Source organism: Accipiter gentilis, chromosome 10 (genome assembly GCF_929443795.1).
Source record: "Accipiter gentilis chromosome 10, bAccGen1.1, whole genome shotgun sequence".
In the NCBI taxonomy this organism is placed as follows: Eukaryota; Metazoa; Chordata; class Aves; order Accipitriformes; family Accipitridae; genus Astur; species Astur gentilis.
The window spans coordinates 23,187,036-23,210,428 of NC_064889.1; the positions used below are offsets into that span (position 1 = coordinate 23,187,036).

The following is a 23,393-nucleotide window of genomic DNA, read 5'->3' on the forward strand; positions in this document are numbered from 1 at the left end:
GCTGCCAGAAACACAGACAAGACAGACAAGAGCTACAGGAGGACGCTTTGCAAAGTTATCACCAGAACAGGAACCACCACACTACACCAGGCATGTCCCACAGCTGATAACACTGATGCTACTGCAACACACCATTCTCAGCAGCACAAGGGCATAACCAGACCCCTTCCTTGATGCGATCTGTGCCACTAATTCACTGTGCTGCTGTCAGCACATCCCTCAGCATCTCCACGACTCCATCTGCTCAGTTTGTAACTTGGCTAATTCATAAAGTGAAGGTGCAAAAGTAATAGCCAGAGAGCATCAGAAGACCCTTAACAAAAGCCACAGTATCAGAGATTTAAAGGTAGACTCTCTCCAAATCAGTAAACACCAAATGGCCCTGAGGACCTAAGCTTGCCAGTCTCTGGGATTCAGTGGGAACATTCCCACACTTCTTTAACCATCATTACACCAGCTCTCTTCGTCATTTTCCTAGGCCAGCACACCACCTTCCAGGATGATGCAGAAGACACACCACCTTCCAGGATGATGCAGAAGAAATCTCCAAGAAAAAAGGCTGTAAGGCAAGTAAAGATATTCTGCTACCTCTTGCACAGAAAGCAGGCAGAGAGATGGTCAAGTGAAGATCTTTCTGGCTCAAGGTCACAAGCCCTGAAATTCCTCCTTAGTCAGTCACCTCACATTGTCTCAGTGACTAGAGCCAATTCACTCCAGTAACTTCCTCCTTGTGCTCAGAGGCTGATGTTTCCCAGGGGCTGACACCTATTTCATCAGATCTATTTGCAGTTCAGATTTATTTGCAACATCAGATCTATCTGCAATTCACGTACATCTAGTCACAGCAGAGAGGCAACAGGCTGAAGGCCCTAGGCTGTGCAGAAGGGCACAACCTGCTTCTTTCACCACCAGGGCTCGTTGCTCTGCCCCATCCCATCTGCCAGAGATGGCCAATTCACATTACTGTCATACATGGCTTTGAAAAGAGAAACATTATGGGAAGCCACCTCATAGTGTGGTCTCCCCGATGCCAGGTACACAGAATGCTTCCTACAAGCTATGCTTCAAACACACAACATGCTGGGAGCCTACGGTAACACAGTCTGGCAGCAAACAAAGACTGCCAACTTGGAAGGAAGAACTAAAAGCAGATGGATGCATCTGCATTAACTCAGGACAATACAAATCTGTTTTTCTAGGAAAAGTCTGGAAGGAAAGCTGGCTTTCCATGGGCAAAGATCATTAGTGATATCCAAAGATTCTGTCAAAGCCCTCTGGCTGGACACTTGCTGAGTGCCGCAGAGAACCTTGATCTGTCTAAGACTGTACCTGAAGACCCAGTGTTTGGTAACACTACCTGCCCCTCCTTATCCCATCCTTCTTTTCTTTCCTGCCTCTCAATCTAGTCCACAATCCATGTGGCATTGCCCCTTGGCTGCACTGGAAACAGAGTTGGGCAAAAAAATCTCTCAGTTACTGAAGGCAAACTCCCAGCTGTGTCCTGAGCGATCCCTGGGATCCCAGATACCCAAGCAAGGGCTCAGAGCATCATGGCTCAGCTCCTGATTCAGCCTCCCCCATGATCTGGGCTGACTCACCCCACTCTTGTTCCTTAGCACCACTGGGCCTGTAGATACTGGTGGGTCTTTGAGACAGGGACAAGCCTCCTCCATATGTCTGTCCCATGTCTAAAGCAACAGGACCATGAACTTTGCTATGCCTCTGGACACTTGCAACATCTTCACTGCAGCTGTTAGGATGCTGTAAGTGCCGTAGGGCACTGCTAGCCCTCGGCCTCAGAGAGCTACTGAGGCTCTGCTGTAACACAGACAATTAATAATTAACAAGTGCCATCAGGAACCCAACCACATCAACCTTCCTGTCCCAGAGCCCACTGCAAGCTGCTGACCTAATTATGATCTCTATTCTTAGCTAGCTTCCAGCCTCACGGTGCAGGCTCAGCCTGTTCAATACCCTCTGGGAGAGGCCAGGTGTGATCCCTGCAGTGCAGATGTGCTGATGCACCACACAGTTACACCACCACCAGAAGATGCTCAGAGGAGAGCTGAATGAAGCCTGACACTTAAACTCTGCTTCAGTCACAGACTTACCAAACACCAGCTCTTATTTCAGGAAGCCTCAAAAGCACAGCAGATCTGGATTAATAAGAGCTGCATGTGGAGAATGCTGGAAGACTGCAAACCATCCCTGAATCCCACCATCCTTGGTCTTCAGGAGTCAGAGGCAGAGCTGTCTGTAATACATGAGTCTGACCATACCTGACAGCTCCAAACATCATGCATAGCCAATGTTGCATGTAGGAGAGACCAGTTTCCCCTCAGGACCTGGAAACAGCTCACCTATTCCCAGCTGTACACCCCTTGTTCTGCTCTATTATCCTTGACACCTCTGTTGCCACTCAATTCAGTGCCAACCCTGGGCTTAGCTGTTCTGCTTAATGGGAGGTGAGGGCTCTGAATTTTGTATCAAACCCTCTGTCACCGCAGGCTGCTAGAGCTGTCAGGAGCATGGATTATCATAGTCCCACCAAACTTCACAGACAGCTGAGCTGAAACTCCCCCTCCGGCTCCTGGGAACAGGCTGCTGACACTTGAGCTACGAGAAGCTTTCTCTCAGCAACATGAGTGGTGTGATGCATGCTGGCCCCATACGAACTCCAGCCAAAGAGAGAGCTGTGTGTTTGGGTGGGTGCCTGACGCATGTCTGCACCAGCCCTTCACAAGTTTCACCCAAAATCTGTGGTCTCAATCCTGTTCCATGCGTGCTTGAAATCACTAGCATTGCTACGCTCAGTAAAAGGGAAATGGAGTGAAAGTTTACAGCTCATGTTAGGCTTTAAAGATCTATTTATTAAGCTAGAAATGCTGTGTATCTATTCCTTGATCTTGCCATTCTCTGAATTCACACTTACCATGGTTTGCTTAGCATCCTCTGCCACAGAGAAGGATCAAGAGCATTTTTCACAACCCAGCAGATGCATTATGCAAACAGCTTCAGATACCTGCTGCCCAGGAAACTGGAGCTTCAAAACACACATAAACAGAGTCCTCATGGCTGAGCTTTAGGGATGTCAAGTGGAGAGCAGTTCCCTGCTTAACTGTTAGTAAAGTGAAAGAGGAGAGGGCAAAGAAAAACAGAATGCTAAAAGAAGAGAGGGGAAAAGCAACAGAGGTCTGTGCCCAGCAGAAGAGGCACATGGAACAAGGACACAGCAGTTCCAGGCTGGAACTGGGATGTCCCCTTCTCCAGAGGTGAAGCATCACTTGCTGGTTAAATCAACAACTCACAGTAAACATACAGCTGTCTTATCCCAACCCATGTCTCCTCTCTCTATGCATATCCATGACCCTCTTGCATCCCAGAAGCACAGCCTTTAGCAGCCTCCTGTGCCCACAAACACAGCTGTGGAAGCTCTCCCCCCGCAGCCCTGCCCCCCATAACACCACAGGGCCCTGCTGCCTCTGCCACATGGGTTCCTGCTGGAGAAAGACCACCCCTGACCAGGTGGGACCATCACCGCACTCTGGTTAATGCTGCCCTTCACCATCAATGGCAGCACAGACAATGGCCTCAACACCCGGCTGCAGTCAGGGAGGTCAGACCGGAGCAGCACTGACCCAAATCTGAACTTCCCTGTCCCTAGACTGCACAGTATCCGAGTTCAAAACTGCGAGGGGAGCACAACACGTGTCGTCAGGGCTCAGGCTGAGCGCCAACCCAGCATCCAGCATGTCATTCGCACATGCAGGGACTGAAAATCCACTTGTGGTAACAGCACGTCTGTTTCTGCGAGGTGGTGGCCAACTGCGAGTGCTGCTCACTTCATCACCACCTTCCCCTCCATCTCCAAAGCTCATCCCATTCAATAGCTGTATTCTCCTACAGCCCTTTGGAGAGGGAACCACCCAGGTCCCAGCACCCAGAGCCAGGCTCTCCCTTGGTAACTGCAAGCCACTACAATACAAACACCAAAAGAATAAAAAACATGAAGGTGTTTCAGCTGCCTCCAAGCACTGTCCCTGTTATCATATTTCATACAAATATTTGGCTGAAAAATACATTTCCTAGGACACTGCTGCAGCAAGCTGCTACAACTGTCAACGTAAATGATGTTCTGCCAACGGCAATCTCACAGTGTCATCTCTAATAACACAGTACTAAATCCCAATTCACAGGGGATGTGCTCATCTGCTGGAAGACTCTTCAGTGGCATGCTCAGCCCAGACCTCAGCCCTGCCGTACCTATGCCCATCATCCTGATCTGTTCTCCCCATTCCTGCATTTATTGCAGCACAGGCAGAGGATCACATGGAGCACACCTGTGAGACCACCACACAAACATCACTGCACAGACATTTTGTCAGTGTTGGGGGAAGGCTGTTGCACATTCTGATTCTTGCCAGCCTGGTCTGAGGCAAAGGTTTTACCCATATACATGTCACAGCAATCACGACTACCCTACATGCACACATCAGGAATAGGGTGCAGAGGATACAGGGAAGAAAAACCCCACACCCGCAATCAGGTACATATCTGCATTTTCATCTGCAAGTGCACCTCAGTGTCCAGCTCACCCCAGCAGACAGACCTCCAGCACCAAATGCCCATAATCACTCTCCAGACTGACCTATCACTTCTAAGAGGGCAATTCCAAGGCTATTGCATTATCTCTATTTACAGAGGCAGAAATTAAAAGTGTTGAGGAACTGATTCTCCTCTGCAGCCCAATAACAGAGAGGAAAGGAGAACCCAAGAGTCCTGGCTCCCAGGACCATGCTTTGTTCACTTTTCTGCAATGACCTTCCTGTAAAAGTGAAAAGATCCAAACACTGAAATCTATAGAAAGGAGCTGTGGGGTGAGTATATCAAAATGGATGGTCTTGTTTTAGTCTTTTGTACTTCTCCCAGCCCAGTCAAAACTCTATTACACTCTAAAAATTGCTAAGATCTTTAACTTTCTTTACGTCACTTAGGGGACACTACACTGCCTATACATATTCAAAGGGACTAAAAACCAAGGAGGAATGAGAATTTTTTCAAGACCCCCAACACTGTGTAACTAGAAATAAGAAGATGAACTGCAGGAAAGTAAAATTTCAGTTAGCTATGGAGACTAGAGATCCCAGTCTCCATTCAATGGGGAAGATGCAATGGGAGTTAAGGAGATCCACACTCCTTGTGTCATTTAAAAACAGAATGGATGAAGTCCTTGCAAAAATGTAGTGTGCTTGCAGAAGCACAGCCTCTGACAGTTATTTGTGCCGCACTGGGGATGCAAGCCACATTGTACGAGTTGTGGGGCAAAAACATAGCAAGAGGTAGTCCCTATCCCCAAGAAAACACACAAAAAGCAAGCACGTGCATGACATGGAGGGGAAAAAGTGAAGTGATAAGCAGTGACCTGCTGAGACCACACAATGTCATGCTCCCCAAGCCTTTCTGCTACTCTTCTTTGAGAGCTGCTTTATGAAGCACGGCAACACTTCCTTGTGTATGTCAAGGATGTGGGAACATAACCAGGACAGGCAGGGCATTAACTTTATATACAAGTTTAGAGTAGGGCTCCAGAGCCTGCTTCCAGAAAAAGGAGCTACAAGAAATAAGACACAGCCCTGCTGAGAACTGACCCCAAGCAAAGGCAGCATGCACAGACAGAGCGCCTGGGAAAAGCATCCTGCAGCCAGCTCCTAATGCCCTTTTTGGCAGAGAGCACAGAAAGGCTGCTGCGTTCATCTGTCCAGGTGAGGGGTGAAGGGACGGAGCTGCCAGATGTGTTTGGCATTCTGTCCACCGGGGAGCAGTGGAGATCCAAGGGGAAAATCCAAGTTATCCCTATTTTGACAGCAGGCTCTGTTTCAGGGCTGCGTGACTGTATGCTGCTCTCCCGTCTGCTCTCTTCCCTTCCAGCTCAAACGCCACTTCCCTAGGGAACGTCTGGAAATTTGCACCATGAAGTCTGCACAGCCAAAACATCTGCAGTGCTTACAGCACCGCTGTGCACTGCTGCTCTCTGCCCTGCCCATGTAAGGCCAACATGTGTTCAGCCACCAACACACAACACAGCCTTCGCCACGTGATGGGGAAGTCACACCATCATGGGAAATAACACTTTTGGGGTTTTTAGGCCATGCAAATATGACAGAAGGGGGTCGTGCTAATTGCTGCCTCTACTGGGAAAAGGCCTTTAATAAGGGAGACGGAACAATTCCCAGCCATCATATCAGGAACAAGGGGGGAGGGGGGAGGGGGAGGAAAAGGACAACTGGGCAGAAGAGCTATAGGGAAATGAATTCTTCTGCTATGCACAGCCAGTTCAAATCCAGCGTTGTCTGGCAGGGACAGAGGCATGAACATGAGATGTTCCCAGGCCAGAGGGCTGGCAACCCAGTGCAAGTGGAAGTGTTTGTATTATAACCAACACAGCCCAAAAATCTGACATGAGCACACAGATTTGGTCAGCATCACACAGCACTGCCCAGCGCTGTCAGTGGGACACCAAACCTGCAGGCACAGTTGGTAAGGAGACACTAGGTCCCACTGCACAAACCTTTTCCAGGGGCCTTGGCAGTGCAGCAGGACTGAAAGACTGGACTCCCATCTTACCTCAGCACGGAGGGAAGAAGTAGTTTAGTTGCTCCTGCCTGCAGGACTTTGGCCCCTGAAATTTCCAAATAAGCAACTCAAGCAACACTAAATAGCTGTATTTCAGGCTATTGTTCTTTGGGGTTCCCGCCTCCCCGGAATTTTTTTTTTTTTAGTTTGGTTTTATTTTTTACAACCAACAAAGGATTTCTGCCTGACCAGATCACTCCAACTATCAGCTGCTTCTGAACAGGGAGGAAGAGACTCCTCAAGCCAGACCAGACATCCAAAAAAGTGCCTCTGATGGTGAAGTGCTGAAACAAAAAGGATCAATACCATGCCAGTCACTCATGGAGGAGTTTGCAGCCCGCACAGGTCACTGCAGTTTCCCATCTGTCTCAGAGATACTTCTCCCCAATTATAAAAAACCCCAGAGATTTAACAGGCATGTTTTTCATCACTATCAGCTCAATCTGGTGAAAAACTCAACCTCGCATATTTGTTTTTGCAGCCAGCGGGTGGTATGGTGCTGCAGAAGTGAGATTTGGGTGAGAACTCCAGGCAGAAATCTGCTCAGGCCGGCTGGTGCTCCAGAAGGAACGCTTCCCATTTAACCTCTTCCATTGCCTCCATTTGCAAAGCAGATTAAACATTGCAGAGTTACAAGATACAATTATGCAGCATGAGTTATGATGTCAAGGACAGCATATTCACCTTTGTAGCTTGATCAATATTACTTATCAATAGCGAACCAGACCCAGCACGGGAGCTGTCTCTGGAGTGTGGAACTGCCCATTGCAAGCGCTCCCCTCACCTCTGTGCTTCATTAAGCACACAGAGGATCTGGCAAGGGCTGGCAATTAGATAGAGAGCATTCAAGTGCTCACGAATTCTCTGCAGATTCCACACAGATTACCTCCACGACACAATCCATTGATCAGAGGTGTATTCTCAGACTCCACAGTTAATTACACTCGCTGCTGATAGATGAACAGCAAAGCCACCTCCATGAAAATACATTGGTAGCAGAATGCCAAGCAATGCAATCCTAAACAAAGACAAAAGGGGCTGGGAAGGATTTCAGAGCTTTCAAGGTTAAAGTTGCCTACAAAATACACTGGGGTCAGCATGAACAAGACAGACAGACATGGCAGCGGGGCACTGTCCTGAGAGAAAGGACAGCTCAGCCAGACTCCCAGCCCTGGTGAATCTGTCCACTTGCAGGACAGGGATTATACAATACTGGGGAGGCAGCCAGGCGTGCTGGAAAGGATGCTGGAGTCTGGAGATCCCCACTCCACTTATGCTTTCAGCTACATTCTCATGTCCAGACTTGCCCACTGCACTCTTGGTTTACAAAGAAAAAAGCACTCAGAGACTGAGGCCCAGATTGGGAGATGAAGGACAGCCCATACCCAAAGCCTTGCTCCAACAGTCTGTGTCACCAGAAGAAATCCCAGCTGAAGCTGTTCCCAAATACCACAAAAAGATCTCTGGAGCCTACCCAACAGCTCAGCAAAGAGCCAGCAATATGGACGCAGAATGCAAGTCAGATGTCACCATGCTTAACATCCTCTAGACTCCGCTAGGCAACCTGGAGTAGACACAGCCCTGCCAACTACTCCAACTATTTCTCTTGCTAGCTTGGGCAGGCATCTTCCTCTGTCTGTGCCAGCCTTTGCTTGTGTTGCCATCCAAGGCCACTGAAGATAAGATCACAACAACACTGCACTTCCCCAAGGTGCAAGCAGGGTACCTGACCCCTTCTAAGAGCCCCAGAGCATAAAAGAGTCTAGGGCTGTTAAAATACACCTGCTGTTACAATCCACCTACAAAAGAAAATCCCTGGACACAGAGAGAAACAACCCCATTATTATTGTTGGCTGCCTAGTCCTGTGGCTGGCCAGAGCAGCCAGCTGCAGCTCCCAGGCGGCAATACCTCCCAAACCAGCCTGCTTCTCCCATGAGAATAAAGAAAAAAATCTTTAATAAAATGCTTTCTCTGCAAATTTTAACCAAAGCCTGCCACATGCAGACCCCTGCCACACCCAGACCATCAGAAGAGATCATCGCTGATATTTCAGCTCAGCTTGCCATCACACACAATGGCTATCCAGTAGACATGTGCCCAGCCCAACACGCTGCTGCCTGCACCTTACCTTTCAGGACACTGAGGACTGCATCATTGCTGTAGCGTTTTCGGGCGGCGTTGGTTGCCACGCAGTGGTAAACCCCAGCATCGCTCTCCCGCACATCCACGATTTGGAGGACACCATTTGGAAGAGTTATAAACCTGAGTGACCAAAACAAACAGTGAGAGACAGGCTATGCCTTACCTGAGCTATTCATCAACTCAAAGCCCTTTTATCCCTTCCTTTTCTCCTGCAAATGTATCATGTGCAGGTCCTGGTAACCACAGCAGAATGGAACCAAGAAACCTTTGAGCAACCCAACTGGTGGTTCTTAAAAAGCAGCAGGTACAGACCTATCTGTCACCCTGGAGTCTTCACAACATAGGATCTGCTTTTGGGAGACCAGGCCAATAGGACTTTGCTGATGGTACTGTATAGTACAAAACAACTATATACACACGTGCACATTTCTACATACATATTTGCAGATGTCTCCAAGTGAAGTGCCTTTGCACATGCTACAGCCAGTTTCACCACTGGTTTTCACAAAGGTTCAGGAGCCAAAGAAAAAAATACATTGCAAAGAAGTCTGAACATCATCTTTTTCCTGCTGCACCTCAAGCACATGAAGGGACCAGCTGATAGACAGCTGCAACTTCATGTCCCAAAGCAGCCAGAACACAACCGCCTGAAGCTGCACCATTCCTGGGTTGTGTTGATTCCTTTTGCTCTTCCACAAGTTTCTGGCTTTCACAAGCTGACAAACTTACAGCCAGGCATTCAGTATCCCCCCCATTTGCCCATAGAGTACTACTGGGCAACACTTCCATGGAGTGAAATGGCTACATGGCTCATAACATGAACACAATCCTTGCTGCATTATACTGAACAAAGCAAATGATTAGCAATTAGCATAAAAGTAAGAGCTGGCTGTCAGCATCTCCATTTTCTGCCTGGATTCCTAGATGGCAGCCTCTTTATTCTTGAATGCAAGGCGCAAAGCCTACGTGATCCTTTTTAATTATATATGAGATTCATTTTTAATTGCAAGCCTCTATAAACAGAGCTGCCGAGCTTTGACAGGCAGTTCTGGGTTATCAGTCTTCATTATGAAGAGGACACATTCAAAGGCAATTGCTAAGGGGAGGGATAGCACCTCTTCCATGGGAACAGCACAAAGACAAGTTATAATCATGAATGCCAGTCCTTCCATCCACAAAGATCCCAATAAGTACACCCAGTAAGTAGAACTGTGGTATTCCAGGTGCTGAGACAGCTGGAGTGCCATGAGCAAGGGTCATGGAACCAGGAGGACCTTAAGAGATCACCTATCCTGTGTTCAAGCCATGGTCACCAACAGCACATCTGCTCCTGCAAACTTTTATCCTAAATCTCCAGTGATGGAAATACCTCCCTTGCCCTAAAGCAGTCTGTTCCAGCTGCGAGTCTAGTGTCTATCCTGGACCTCAGGTGCTGCAATCTGAGCTCATCACTTCTTGTCCTCTTCACAGCTGATGAAGAAACAGAAGAGCTAACAGAGCTCTTCCAGTGACCATACTGTCTCTACTGGCACAATCCTATAGCCTGATTCATGGACACAGACTTGCTGAAGCTTCCCACGTACACAAAGATAACTGCCCCACATCCCTAACGCCATGCTCCCACTACTTACAAAGACACTTTTCTCAGGATCAGGCTCCAGAGGGCTCAGAGGAGGTGGCACCCAGAAAGCCCTCATCAAGATGCCTCATCAGGACACAGGAGAAAGGAGACAAATATTTGCATCCTCTCAGCTCTGTGGAGGGAAAGCCTCCCACTGCGATAATATTTATTTTTGTCATGCATCTGCTATTTGAGTCTGTAATTAATATCAACATATTTCAAACACTAGGCAAGGCATCTCCCAGCCACAAAAAGACACTCCAATTATGTATCACAGATTCACGGAGGCTGGGAAGGACCTCTCAAAATTGTCTATGGTCTTTCCTCTTTCAGAGCAGGGTCAGCTAGGCGAGGTTGCTCAGGACTGTGTCCACAGTCATGCTCAGCCAACACACTCAGCTTCTCTTGAGGGCAGAAAACAAGCCACTGTGCTTCTAAAGAAAGCAGGAGCTGGAGGCAAGGGGGACTGAGTGGGGAGACTCAGTCGACACATAGCTCAAGATGGTCCCTTCAGCAAGACCAGCAACAGAGGTATCTACTTAATGCAGTACGTCCTGTTGGGAAAGCACGATGGAGGTGAGCATCGCTCTCCCGGGGAAGCAAGGAGGGAAGAAAGGCAGGATTTCTCTACCCACAATTTCTCCCAGCTGCTCACAAAGCCTCCAGCTTTTCAGGCTCCCAGCAGCCCTGGACTAGAAGCCCCTGAGCGGCCTGCAAGGGCATTCTGCTCCATCCCCAGGCTCTTTAAGGAAGCTAAGTTTGCTTGATGATTCTGAGCAGACAGCTGGTGCTAGCTTTCCTTCCACACAAAGGGCTGATCTTTGTCTGCTCACCTTCACTATGGATTAAACAGAAAACAAAAACCAAAGGACAGACAAAGGCCCTGGGAAAATCAGAAATGCTGGCACCTCAGCAGTCTCAGCAGTTTTGCCATTGACAGCTATAGCACCAGGATCTCACAGGAGACTGCCTTGAATGGGGGTGAAAGGCAAGCCCCCCACTTGCAGCGGGTAGCTGGTTAAAGGGTAGCACACTCAGACCAGGGCGCAGTTACCATGCGCACAGAAGGCAGCAAGCTACAAGAGCAACAAACACATAGCTGTTCCCCTCTGTGCTCCTCCCTGAGCAGACTCTACAAGAGAGCACAGAGGGGCTGACAGCTGCTCTCCTCTTCAGTGACGATTACCAGGGCAGTGCTCAAGAGCTGAAATCAAGCACCACTGCCTTGTGTCCAAACCCTGCAACCCTACAGCTCAGTGCACTATGCTGTGGGTATAGCAGAGAATATTCCGGTATCAACAGTCCAACTCCCTTTCTTACTTTCTCCTCAATGAACTGCTGGCACATCCTTCCTCGCAGTCTTTTGAAGGTACACAAAACAGACTAAAGCACCAGTCCTCAGAACGAGTCAGGAACCTGCAGCTTTGTTGCAGACTCAAAGTTTGCAAGCCCTTTTGCTCACAGCTCAAGAGCCCTGTAAGTGAACGTAAGCCATATTAAGGCACCCCGACACACGACAGAAGCAAACTCTCCACACAGATAAAACCGTCACTTAGCCAAAATGTGGAAAAAGACATTGTGATTGCAGACCATGTGATCTATAGGGTATGTGCCTACGTGCAGACCTCTAAAGACCTCCAGTTCCTAGCAAGTACTCATCTTGGCTCTAGAAAAAAATAAATTTGGAGCCTGGTGTGAAAGCCAGCCAGCACCTAAAACAGAGAAGAGATTATGCCGAGAGAAGTAGCACACACCCCAGAGCAACTGCAATCTAGAGAAATCCTGCAAGCCACCTCTCAGCAGCTGCTACAGATTTAAGACCATGTTTTTTAAAAGTACCTCAGAGCCAGAATTGCAAAATACTTCTGTGCCTTACATATGAAAGTTATATTTTGTCCTGAACTTCAGCAGGGCAGGAAAGGTATTCTGAAAACATCACTAAGCACTTCCCTGCCCTTTGGGCTGTCTAAGTATTTTTTAAGCTCAGACTTCAGCACCCTCAAGTTTGGCACCATGCTAGAACCTGCATGCAAGGGCAAAGGCTGAAGACAGTGCCCAAAGGTAAGATCAACACAAAAAAAGGAAAAAGAAAAAAACCACCAAAAAGAAAAGGGGAAAAAAAAAAGCAGTGTCAGTTTCCCATGATTATTCTATCCCTCTTAAAAGAAATCATAAACATTGATGTAGTAGCATTATCTCACGGGTTGTATCTATAGCCCCAGAGCCTGATTTTGTACAAACACCTAACCATGCTATTCTGGAATATGAAATCATCATCCTGACGCCTACCTATCCAAATGATTGCATTTTCACAGGCTCATCAGAAGTGTGCACAGGAAGGAGCCCACAGTAATCAGGCTGGCCTGAGAACGGATCCTTAGGCATGATGCAGTAAGGATAATAGAGAGCTCTGGTTGGCAGCCAACATTTCCTGGAATTCACTTAATTCCTTCGAAAGCTGGTTATATTAAATCCAACAACAACTAGACAACAACAAAAAAGCAAATGCTTCTGAAAAAGCATATTAGCTGAAACATGATTTAAAAAGCAAGATCTGCAGCCAGAGATTATGGTCTGGCTTTTACAAGGAAAACAATTTTCAGGCTGCCCGTGTTGAAAGCAATCTCTGAGTAAGTAACTTCACAACATCCATCGAGCTGTCTCATTAAAAAGCCATTGCTCTATCTATGGCACACTTCCTTCTGCGATCCCTTCTTTTTGGTTTGTTTTTGGGTTTTTTTAATTAATTAATTTCCTTCTCATTACAAAGCAACAGCCTCCTGTAAACCTTTAGATGCCACACTTCAGACTCAAAGATATAAGCAGTCATTCTTATAGAAACAGTCATTACTGCAAAATTATTCCTAAACCTTACCCCACCCCTCTTTCCTTCCTTTTCTCCTGCCTCTTGCCTTAACTTCCCTGGGAGGGAAACCGCTCCTTCTGCAGAACAGAAAATGAGTTTTTAAGAACTGAAGAACAATGCAGTCACTGATCCCATGCAGAAGTGATATCTACAGACCAACTAACAGCCAACTAACGGTTTATCCTCTTCTCATGCTTGTAACTGACTTTCATTAAGGAAAAGGTAGCATGCTGCAGGATTCTTATCTTTTCCCCTAAAAAAAGAAAATTCAAGGTCTTTTACTAGATGACCTCTAAATATAGGAATAAAACAAATGGAAAAACCTCCCAGGTTAGTGAGCACAGACAGTACTCTAGAAGAATCATTAGCCCCAAGCACTTGGTCCATCATGGGAAAGGTTCCAGAACAAGAGATCAGTAATAAAAAAGGGCTTGGGTGGGTTTTTTTTTGGTGGGTTGGATGATGTTTGGGGGAATGTTAATTTTATTTAGGTGCTTCTATCATCTCTCTCTTCATTCTACCCTTTTATGAAGGATTTCCACATCACGAATGGTCAGGTTTTGTTTTGCTTTTTTCCAAGCTAACCCAGGAAAAAAATCAGGGGATCACCTGGGTTCTGCTGGAACAGCTTCATGGTCCTTCTCCCACGTGATGACAGGGGAGGGCAGTCCTTCGATCCGACACTCAAACCGGGCCATGCCATTTTCTTCCACTGTCTGTGACTCTGGCTGTTGGAAAAAACGTGATAAGGCTGGGGAAAGAAGAAGGGAAGGAAAGTTAATAACTCAGTGTTTCTCCTGAGAAATGCAAACCTGTTATGATGATGAGTTAAGAGGAAGGCTTTTCGCTCCTAAAGATAGCCTGAAATGCAATTCCTGACTTTCCCACACCCTACAGATCCTCAGCCATCCTAGAAACAGTAACTAAAAGGTTTCAATGTGCAAATTTGCTTCGTGCTTCATTTTCTCCTTTAAGGCAACAGTGTGAGAGAAAAGATAGGCAATTACTGGGTTTCAGCAGTTGCCTTCCTAAATTGCTTCCTTGTTTGTTCACTTGCTCTATTCGGGAAGGACATGTAGAATGAGAAAAAGAAGAGGGAGAAACACAACAACCCTGAGAGACCAGATTTTCCCCTTGCCTTGTGGCATTCCCGCAGCCGCAGGAAATTAAAACAAGGCAAGAGGAAGAACAAAGCCAGATGTCAAGTTACTTACACAAAACAACTGCCCACAAGCTGGCAGTGCTGGAGACTAGGGGAAGAGACCGTAAGGATTATGACCCCCCTTCTCCATAGTGAACAGCTTTGCCTGCAAAAACCAACTTCATCCTACTCAAGCAGATGAGATGCAGCCAAGGGGATACAGACACAGTCACCTTCCTAAGAGGAAGAGGACATATTTCCTACATGCCAGGACACTTGTTTGCTGTCCAAGGCTCACCCCTGTCTATATGCTTCTTTCTGTACTAGAGAGGCTGAACTTGCTTCAGAGACAAAGCACTAATATTTATGATTGCTCTTGGACCACACCCTTCCCATCGTTCATAGGCAGCTGCCTCATCTTCCTCCCCTTCCCTGCACACAGCAAAACCCCACTGACTTCAGTGGAACAGAAATCCTCCCCTTGGGGCTGTCACCAGATGTCCTATCAATAGTATAACCCGAAGGCATCTCAGTCACACAGTGGAGTTTTGAATATGCATGCAGGCTCCTTGATGGGGGCAGAAAGCTTGTATTCTTCTCCACCAGAAGAAATGGCTTCTGCTTTCAATAAGTCTGTTAAACCACCTATGCTGTTAAACCCACCCTGATGTACGAATTCATCCAGCAATGCTATAACACAAGTGCCAGAAATCCTGAACGTGGCACAATAAACATAAATTTCATCCAGAAAACAGGCTTGACTGCTAGGTCAAGCACAGCACTGTGCTTATAAGGACCCCAAACGACCTTCTGGTCCTTCAACACAATTATGTGCTTGTGCCACCACTGCTTCCCAAGAACATCCATCATTGCTTTGGATTTTATAGGACTCCAGAACTGAAGTTTACTTTGCATCACACACACACACACACTCAAACATACATACACACTTTATTGCAGTGTTAGCTTGAGAAAGTATGTACAGTTTTGAAAATTAAATGCTTTTATGTGACCCATTTTAACCTTGGCATATTCTCAGCTGTCATTAGTGGTTTTCTTTAATTTAAATAGTTATCACATGTTTAAAGCAACTCATTGCTCTCCGCAGCAGCTACAGACTGAATTCTCCCACCAGCTGTCCGCCAAGTCTACTTTTTCAATTCAATACAAATGGCAATGAAAAAAGTTTTCCTGGAAAAATTTAAAAAATACATTAATATGTAAGGCCCCAATTCACCCAAGTGCTTTAGTATTTTCAAATATACACTGCAGACCAGTTTAACACAGAGTAATTTCTATGGATTACAAGATCTTTTAAGCTCATGTTAATAAAACTTGCTGAACCCAAGAGTTTAAAAGAAAATCCATCAAATGCCAGCACATGTTCAGGATGGCACCATTAAAACAACATTCTCCTGGCAGCAGATACCCTTAATGCTCTTTCGTGTTATTCTCTTTTCATCCTACAAGTGTAAATGAGAGGCTATGAAGGCTCGTGTACCCAGAAAGGTCATGATGGGAGGCAGGAATCCTAAAAAGATGAAATGTGTAGGCACCTCTGTTCCCGCCTCTTCATGTCAGGTCACCTGTTCATTACGATGTGGCATCATTTAAGCTTGATACAGTACGACCCCAAAGTTTACAGCAGCTTTAGACCAGTCTCCAGAGACGGGAGAACCTAAGTAACACATGGTGTGCACCAACAGCAATGCCACTGTCACCAACAGCGGTGAAAAGGCTCCGTAAATCCCAGCTGGCATCTCCCCACTCTCTTTGCTCTCCACCATGGCTACATGCATGTATATTTTGCACAGTTTGGTAAGAGATACAGAATGTTTAGCGAGCCAGGCTTAACTCTGCACATTTTGGCATGAAGTGCAAAGGCATACAAAAGGTGACAGTGCCTCCTGGTCTCCCCAGGGTTGCCCAAACAATAACCTGTCCCAAAGCAAGGGGCTGCTGGCTATTCCTCCCCATCACCTGCCAGACCTGTGTCCGCAAGCTTAAAATTCCCTGCGGAGAACCAGATCCCGCCCTTCACCTCCATCCAGCCCCATCTGCCTGCTGTGCTGGGCTCCGGAATGGCTCTTCAAAAGCAAATAGCCAAGAAATGCACCCGTGACAGATTTCTCATTAGGATGTGGAGGACCGTGACTAAACAGCAACCCTGATTAGGGAGCGCAGCGTCCCTCTTGCTCCAGGCGGCATGCAGAAACAGCCAGGGTTCCCAAGCAGAGTCACAGCTCCCCAGCAGAGCCAGCAAAGGCTGAGAGCTCGGTGGGTGCCTGAGGTTCAACTGTGGCAAGGCAGAGCAAACCATTTAGTGTCCTTTAGTGTCTTCTAGTGTCTTCTCCTGATAACTCTTGGGGTGGGATTCAGAGGCTGAACAGTTCTGTCATATTCCTTTTACAGGATCAGGATAGGGATAGTGGGGATCACTGAGGACAGCCTGAAAAAAATCACCTCTGCAAGCTCTGAAAGAAGCAGCCTGCAGCCTCCCCAGTGAAGGAGAGGACAGGGAACATGAACAGGGATCTTTTGTGCACAGTAAGCAACACCAAAATAAGATAAGAATGGTGAAAAGATTTCTCTGATGCAGGACTGAACAAGAACCCTGGATCTCAGCACTGGCAAGGCTCAGAGACAGACTTGCTGGTTAGGCCATTGCTGCTCCACAAGCATCCTCTGCATCAGCTTGGGGCCAAGACCACAGTGTGCTGCGATTCCTTGTGTTCTTCCTCTGTCATCCCAAGGGGTACCAGGTAGAACGGAGAAGGCAGAACATGTCCAGCAACTACAGTGCGACCCAATCTAGGCTCAGAGCTGTGCTGCAAACAGCTGGCGCTGGGAGGAAAGAAGATAACCAGCCAGAGCAAGGCAAGCCTGCTGTGGAAGGAGAGGACTGGAAAGCAGGTCCTGCTACTCTGACACACTGCACAGACGTGCGTGCGCGTCACAGCGAGCACAAGACAGGCTCCAACACACTGCTCACCCTAGGGCCAGAGGGATCCTTAGGAGGGGCTGTTCTCCTCCCAGAAACACATTCTGATGGAAGGGACTACTGCAGAAGTGCTACAAAGTGAGAGGTTTTCACGTAGGCAGGCAGGGAAAGAAGATGCTTGAGGGTAAAAGGGAAACAAAGATGACAGATACATACTCGACATTATTTTCAACTCCTTAGCTAGGGTTTAGCTTGCAAAGCCACCCCGAATCACAAAACACCTCCCGGCCCTGTTACACTGATTACCTCAGTAAAAATTACCTACTGCAGGTGAGAAGGTGAAGAGCATTACAGCCCTCAGCAACATGCCAAAGCTCCAGGCTCTGTGGCTTCAGGAATGGAGCACGCAGCTCCCTCCCTGCTGACATGTTAAACCCAGCTGGAGCCAAGCCATGTGTGCCAAGGCTTTTAGCCCAAAGCCCAGGGGTGACTGCAGTACGGTGAAACACAGCACCCTCCCCCTCTCCCAGCAGTCTGATCGGTGCAGAAGGCCATGAGCTTGGAAAGACTGCCAGCCAGCAACACTACACCCCAGGCAGAAAATGCAGTCTATGCAAGGAATTCAGCCTTCTGAAATGGGCTTGCTGCTCTCTCCCACAGCGCTTTGCCCCCAGACTCTCAGGGTGCTCGTCTCCTTTGTATCTTTTACAATTATTAGTAGATATTTCTAAGATGGGGGCAACTTCAGCCCCCACTGAGATCACATACACCACCCAGATGACCTGTCTCTGAACAGCTCACCTCTGAACAGGCCTGGGGGGTGGAAGGGAAACACGCACAGAAAATCATGGAAGCAATTTGCCATGGCCCCACAGCACAGCAGAGGCAGAGCCAGAACAGCTCTTGGTCTGCAGGGCCATATGGCAGCACAGGTCCTGTGCTGCCCAGCTAATCCATACAGGGCTTGCTCCTGTCTCTTCACAGATGCCAGTTCCCCACCTACTCAAAACAGCATCTGAAAATCACATCTGTGGATGGTCCAGGGCCTGTGCATTCATCTGCTGGAGGTTTTCCTGCCCAGCCTGGCTCTGCATACAGTCCCTGGCCTTCACTCACCTGTGCACCTAATTCACCAAACAAATAGCCTAAAATCCATAAAATAAATCCTTAAACTAAGAGTAAATCCCAGTCCGCCTTTACTCAAATCCCAGACACACTGTGCGTCACAGAGAAGATACAGTCTCCACAAGAGAGCGGATCACGAAAGCCCATGTGCATTGATTCCTGCTGTGGCCTGTAACTCCAGGTGCAGTAACATCCCAAACCTCTCCTGCACGCACTGCCAGCAGCCACGCAACACAGGCCCATTCCCTCCAGGCACAGCAAACGTCTTCATCTGACAGTCACAATTACTGTAATTTTCTAGAACCTCCCTTGCACAAAATGTTTAAGCTAAATTAACAGCTTTAACAAATTTTCACAAATGTAGTTATTAACAGGTAGATAGCTACACCTTCCCACAATTAAAATAACACCCCTGGTATTCCACATGGGAGCACACAGGACTCGGAAAAACCTGCAAATCTAATCCATCAGCCTGAGCAGCTGTTAACAGGTATAGTCACACCAAGAGCCATCATAGACTCACTCCTCGTTTGCCACGGCCACCACTGCCACAAGGTGTGGATGGCCAACCATGGATGGATGCCCAGCACGAGGAAAGGAAACACACTGTGGGTCAGAAGCATAAGCTGATGGCAGGGATAACATATCCCACCTGCTGAACAGGTTTTCTTCTGTTGCCCCATACTGATCAGCAGTGCCCAGGGCAATCAGGACAAAGAATAACTCCATCTACACAAAAACAGCTTTGGATAGACTACTGTATTTAGTGGCAGGGGGAAAAAACCCCAGACCTTTACAATCCTCATTTGCACCAGCTGAATGCTAATGTAGCAAGTGCTTCTGCCAAACCCACAAAACAAATCCAAGGGAGAGATGCATTTCATTAATCAATTCCCTCCCTGCTCTCCATTCAGAAATGAGTATGTCATGTCAGCTGCATGCGTGTGCCACAGAAGCAGCACTTTCCCTGTACAGATGGTAATAAAAGGAGACATGAGTATGCACAAGGAGAGAGTTCACCTGAAATTCCTTGTTTCTGGGAGAAACCCAGAACAGGATGGAGAGACATGTCACCTACGTACACTCCTCTAGAAAAATCCAGGGGGAGGGAAGGACAATTTAAGTCAGTCTCCTGGTTTTGAGATGTCTCCGCTGTTCTCACTCATGAGACACCAAACAATAAATCCAGGTCCGTAACAGACGCACAAACCATTGCCGCTGGGCAGGAGGCATGGTGCAAACCTCAACGCAAGTCACCCCTAGAAGGGGATATATCCTAATTCAGGGTGGCTGGGATTGGGGTGGGAACAGCCAAATAAATCCTCCCAGATTAATGGCACCTTTTATACTTCAGGTCTCCCACCTCCCCAGACAATATCTGCATGCAGGCTCCCTGACTCCATCTTCCCAGCCCTCAGGGGTCCCTTTGCTTAATGAAATACTGGAACCAGGTATTTATCTGGCACTACAAATCACTGAATGGAGGAAACAGGAGGGATGGGTGACCAGCAATCTGTGGATGCTGCATGCTAAATGTTGTCTGAGCAGAAAAGGAGGACACGTTGCAAAGGTCAAAGATTTTCCCCCGATCTGGCAAAAGCTCCACCTGCCATCAGGAGTGCTGGTTTCTACAGCACAGTGTTCACAGACTAACACACACGCTTGGCCAAACCTGGACCACCCTGCCTAGGGTACCAGAGGCTAAATACATCACAGAATAAAGTGGGTGTTAGGACATCCGCTCTGCATCTTCACCTACCACAGCTCTGAGCAAGTGCAAAAGCACCACGGCCCTGATGGTGTGCTGCACAACTGCATTCATCAACATTTGTTGTAAGGGACAACAAAAAAATGTTTTTACAAATATGTTTAGAGTAAAAAGAAACCCAAGGAGAATATCTATCCTTTAATGGATACAGAAGGGAATGTTGCCATAAGAGATGAGGAAAAGGCTGAGGTACTTAATGCCTTCTTTGCCTCAGTCTTTAATAGGGAGACCAGTTATCCTCAGGGTACTCCGCCACCTGAGCTGGAAGGTGAGGATGAAGCGCAGAATATAACCCCCTTAATCTAGGAGGAAATAGTTGGTGACCTACTACACCATCTGGATGCTCACAAATCTATGGGACCAGACGGGATCCATCCAAGAGTACTGAGGGAACTGGCAGAGGTGCTTGCCAAGCCACTCTCCATCATCTATCGGCAATCCTGGTCAACGGGGGAGGTCCCAGATGACTGGAGGCTTGCCAATGCAACACCCATTTACAAGCATGGTTGGAGGGAGGATCCAGGGAACTAAGGCCATGTCAGCCTGACCTCGGCACCAGAAAGGTTATGGAACAGTTCATCTTGAGAGCGCTCACACGGCATGTCCAGGACAAACAGGGGATCAGGCCTAGTCAGCATGGGTTTATGAAAGGCAGGTCCTGCTTGACCAACCTGATCTCCTTCTATGACCAGGTGTCCCACCTAGTGCATGAGGGAAAGGCTGTGGATGTTATCTACCTCAACTTCAGCAAGGCCTTTGACACTGTCTCTCACGGCATACTCCTCGAGATGCTGACATGTCACGGCTTAGACAAGCGTACTCTTCACTGGGTGAAAAATGGGCTGGATGCACGAGCCCAGAGGGTTGTGGTGAGTGAAGTTAAATCCAGTTGGCGGCAGGTCACAAGTGGTGTTCCTCAGGGCTCAGTGTTGGGGCCGGTTCTGTTTAATATCTTTAGCAATGCTCTGGATGAGGGGATTGAGCACGCCCTCAGCAAGTTTGCAGATGACACCAAATTGGGAGGCAGGGTTGATCTGCTCGAGGGTAGGAAGGCTCTACAGAGACATCTGGTCAGGCTGGGTCAATGGGCCGAAGCCAATTGTATGAGGTTCAACAAGGCCAAGTGCCTGGTCCTGCACTTCGGTCACAGTGACCCCACGCAGCGCTAAGGGCTTGGGGAAGAGTGGCTGGAAAGCTGCCCAGCAGAGAAAGACCTGGGGGTGCTGGTGGACAGCCAGCTGAATATGAGCCAGCAGTGTGCCCAGGTGGCCAAGAAGACCAATGGCATCCTGGCCTGTATCAGAAACAGTGTGGCCAGCAGGAGCAGGGAGGTGATTGTTCCCCAGTATTCAGCACTGGTGAGGCCACACCTTGAGTACTGTGTTTAGTTTTGGGCCCCTCACTACAGGAAAGACATTGAGGTGCTGGAATGTGTCCAGAGAAGGGCAACCAAGTTGGTGAGGGGCCTGGAGCACAAGTCTTACGAGGAACAGCTGAGGGAACTGGGATTGTTTAGCCTGGAGAAAAGGAGGCTGAGGGAAGACCTTATGGCTCTCTACAACTACCTGAAAGGGGGCTGTAGTGAGGCAGGTGTAGGTCTCTTCTGTCAGGTGGCTGGAGACAAGACAAGAGGAAACGGCCTCAAGTTGCGGCAAGGGAGGTTTAGGTTGGACATTAGGAAAAATTTCTTTACTGAGAGGGTTATCAGACATTGGAACAGGCTGCCCAGGGAATTGGTTGAGTCACCATCCCTGGAGGTATTCAAAAAGCACATAGACAAGGCACTCCAGAACATGGTTTAGTGGGCATGGAGGATGGTTGGACTTGATGATCCTGAAGGTCTTTTCCAAACTAAATGATTCTATGATTCTATTTACATAAGTCACTGTACTAGAGAGAAATGTTACTGTATGTGCATTATTTTTTAACCTCACCTGTTTGGTAGGTCAAGGAATCATTTATTGGCACTCACATACTTAAAATAGCTCCAGGAGCCATTCCTGAATACAAAGGAATATTATTCTTGAACACTGTGCAAAGAGTTAGTGGTTGAGATCTTGGAGCATCATTCTCAGACATTGAAAGGAAAAACAGCCCGAAGAGCCCTTTCTTTCATCTCTTCTATTATAAAGAGTTATTCACCTCACAAGACAGTCCTGACACCAAGTGGAGCCACAGATTCTTTGTCATGTAGACAGCCGTCTGTCCCAGCCTCCATACTGTTCTTCATTGTCTGGAGTTTCCCCTGGAGTTCAGAGACTTCCACCATGCTGAGATGGGGTAAATTCTGCCTGTTGGAAACATCTGAGCAAACCCAGCAGCACCTACTGCATTCACCAGCTACTGAGGGAGCTATAGCTGCTTGGTTCTGCCCTGGTCTCAACATTCCTTGCTCAGCATCAAACTCCCCAAGTCCCCTCCATGCTCCTCCCCAAATTGTGCTGACTGTTCACCAGGGAACCCAGAAGACACCAACGGTGACCTGGAGGCAGCTGAGCTGATGTGCACAGCCAAATCCAGTGCATAAGACCTGGAGCACATTCCTAGCGCTACCATCCTCTCTGCAGCTCCCTGGTTGAACTTGCTCTCAGTTCCTTACAGAAGAGCTTTTCCAAGTCCTTACAAGACCAGACCACCCTGTCACAGCAGGACAGGCTGGAAAGTATTTGATCAGCTCCTCATTTGCATTGCACCCAGCTCTTCAGGCCCAGCACCAAGAACTGGGACTGCAGGAGGAGAACTTTCAGATTAGCAAAAAGATTTTTAGAAAAGGTTACCCTGCTCTGTTGCCCATTTCAGTTCAAACTCCCCCTTTTGCAGTTCTGACATTGCCAACACCATTCAAATGTGCCATTAGAAAGTCAAGGACAAGAACAGCCCGGTAATCTGCATCAGAGAGCAGAGGGGAGGAGAGGCAGCCATGGGGCCAGGAGCTCTGGGTCCTGCCTAGTCATGGGGGCCTGGCAAGATTTGTCAGACAAAAAAAAGAGATGATGGTAGAAGGCTTCCTGGGAGCACAATTCCAATGCCACAGTCTACTTTGGTCTCTGTGGGAGGAGAGGATCTCATTGTAGGCATTTCAGACCATGCTGATGCACAAAGATTTCCTCATCCAGAAGCCCCGAGCACACTGCTCTCCTGCTGCGTAATGCAGT

The 23,393-nt window shown here is 47.8% G+C and overlaps 1 protein-coding gene across 5 annotated transcripts in view; it reads right to left on the reverse strand.

Moving 5' to 3' along the window:
* IGDCC4 (immunoglobulin superfamily DCC subclass member 4) overlaps positions 1-23,393 on the reverse strand; it is a 100,964-nt gene that overhangs the window by 42,242 nt on the left and 35,329 nt on the right. For 4 of the 5 annotated variants that reach the window (XR_007507411.1, XR_007507410.1, XM_049811570.1 and 1 more), the window contains exons 3-4: positions 13,873-14,014; positions 8,763-8,896 (exon numbers count right to left, since the gene is read on the reverse strand). Coding sequence is in view for 3 of the 5 variants with exons in the window: in XM_049811570.1 (XP_049667527.1) it covers positions 8,763-8,896; positions 13,873-14,014 (276 nt within the window). In the remaining 2 variants the exon portion in view is untranslated. The remainder of the gene's footprint in view (positions 1-8,762; positions 8,897-13,872; positions 14,015-23,393) is intronic. The other variant, XM_049811571.1, reaches the window with a different exon arrangement.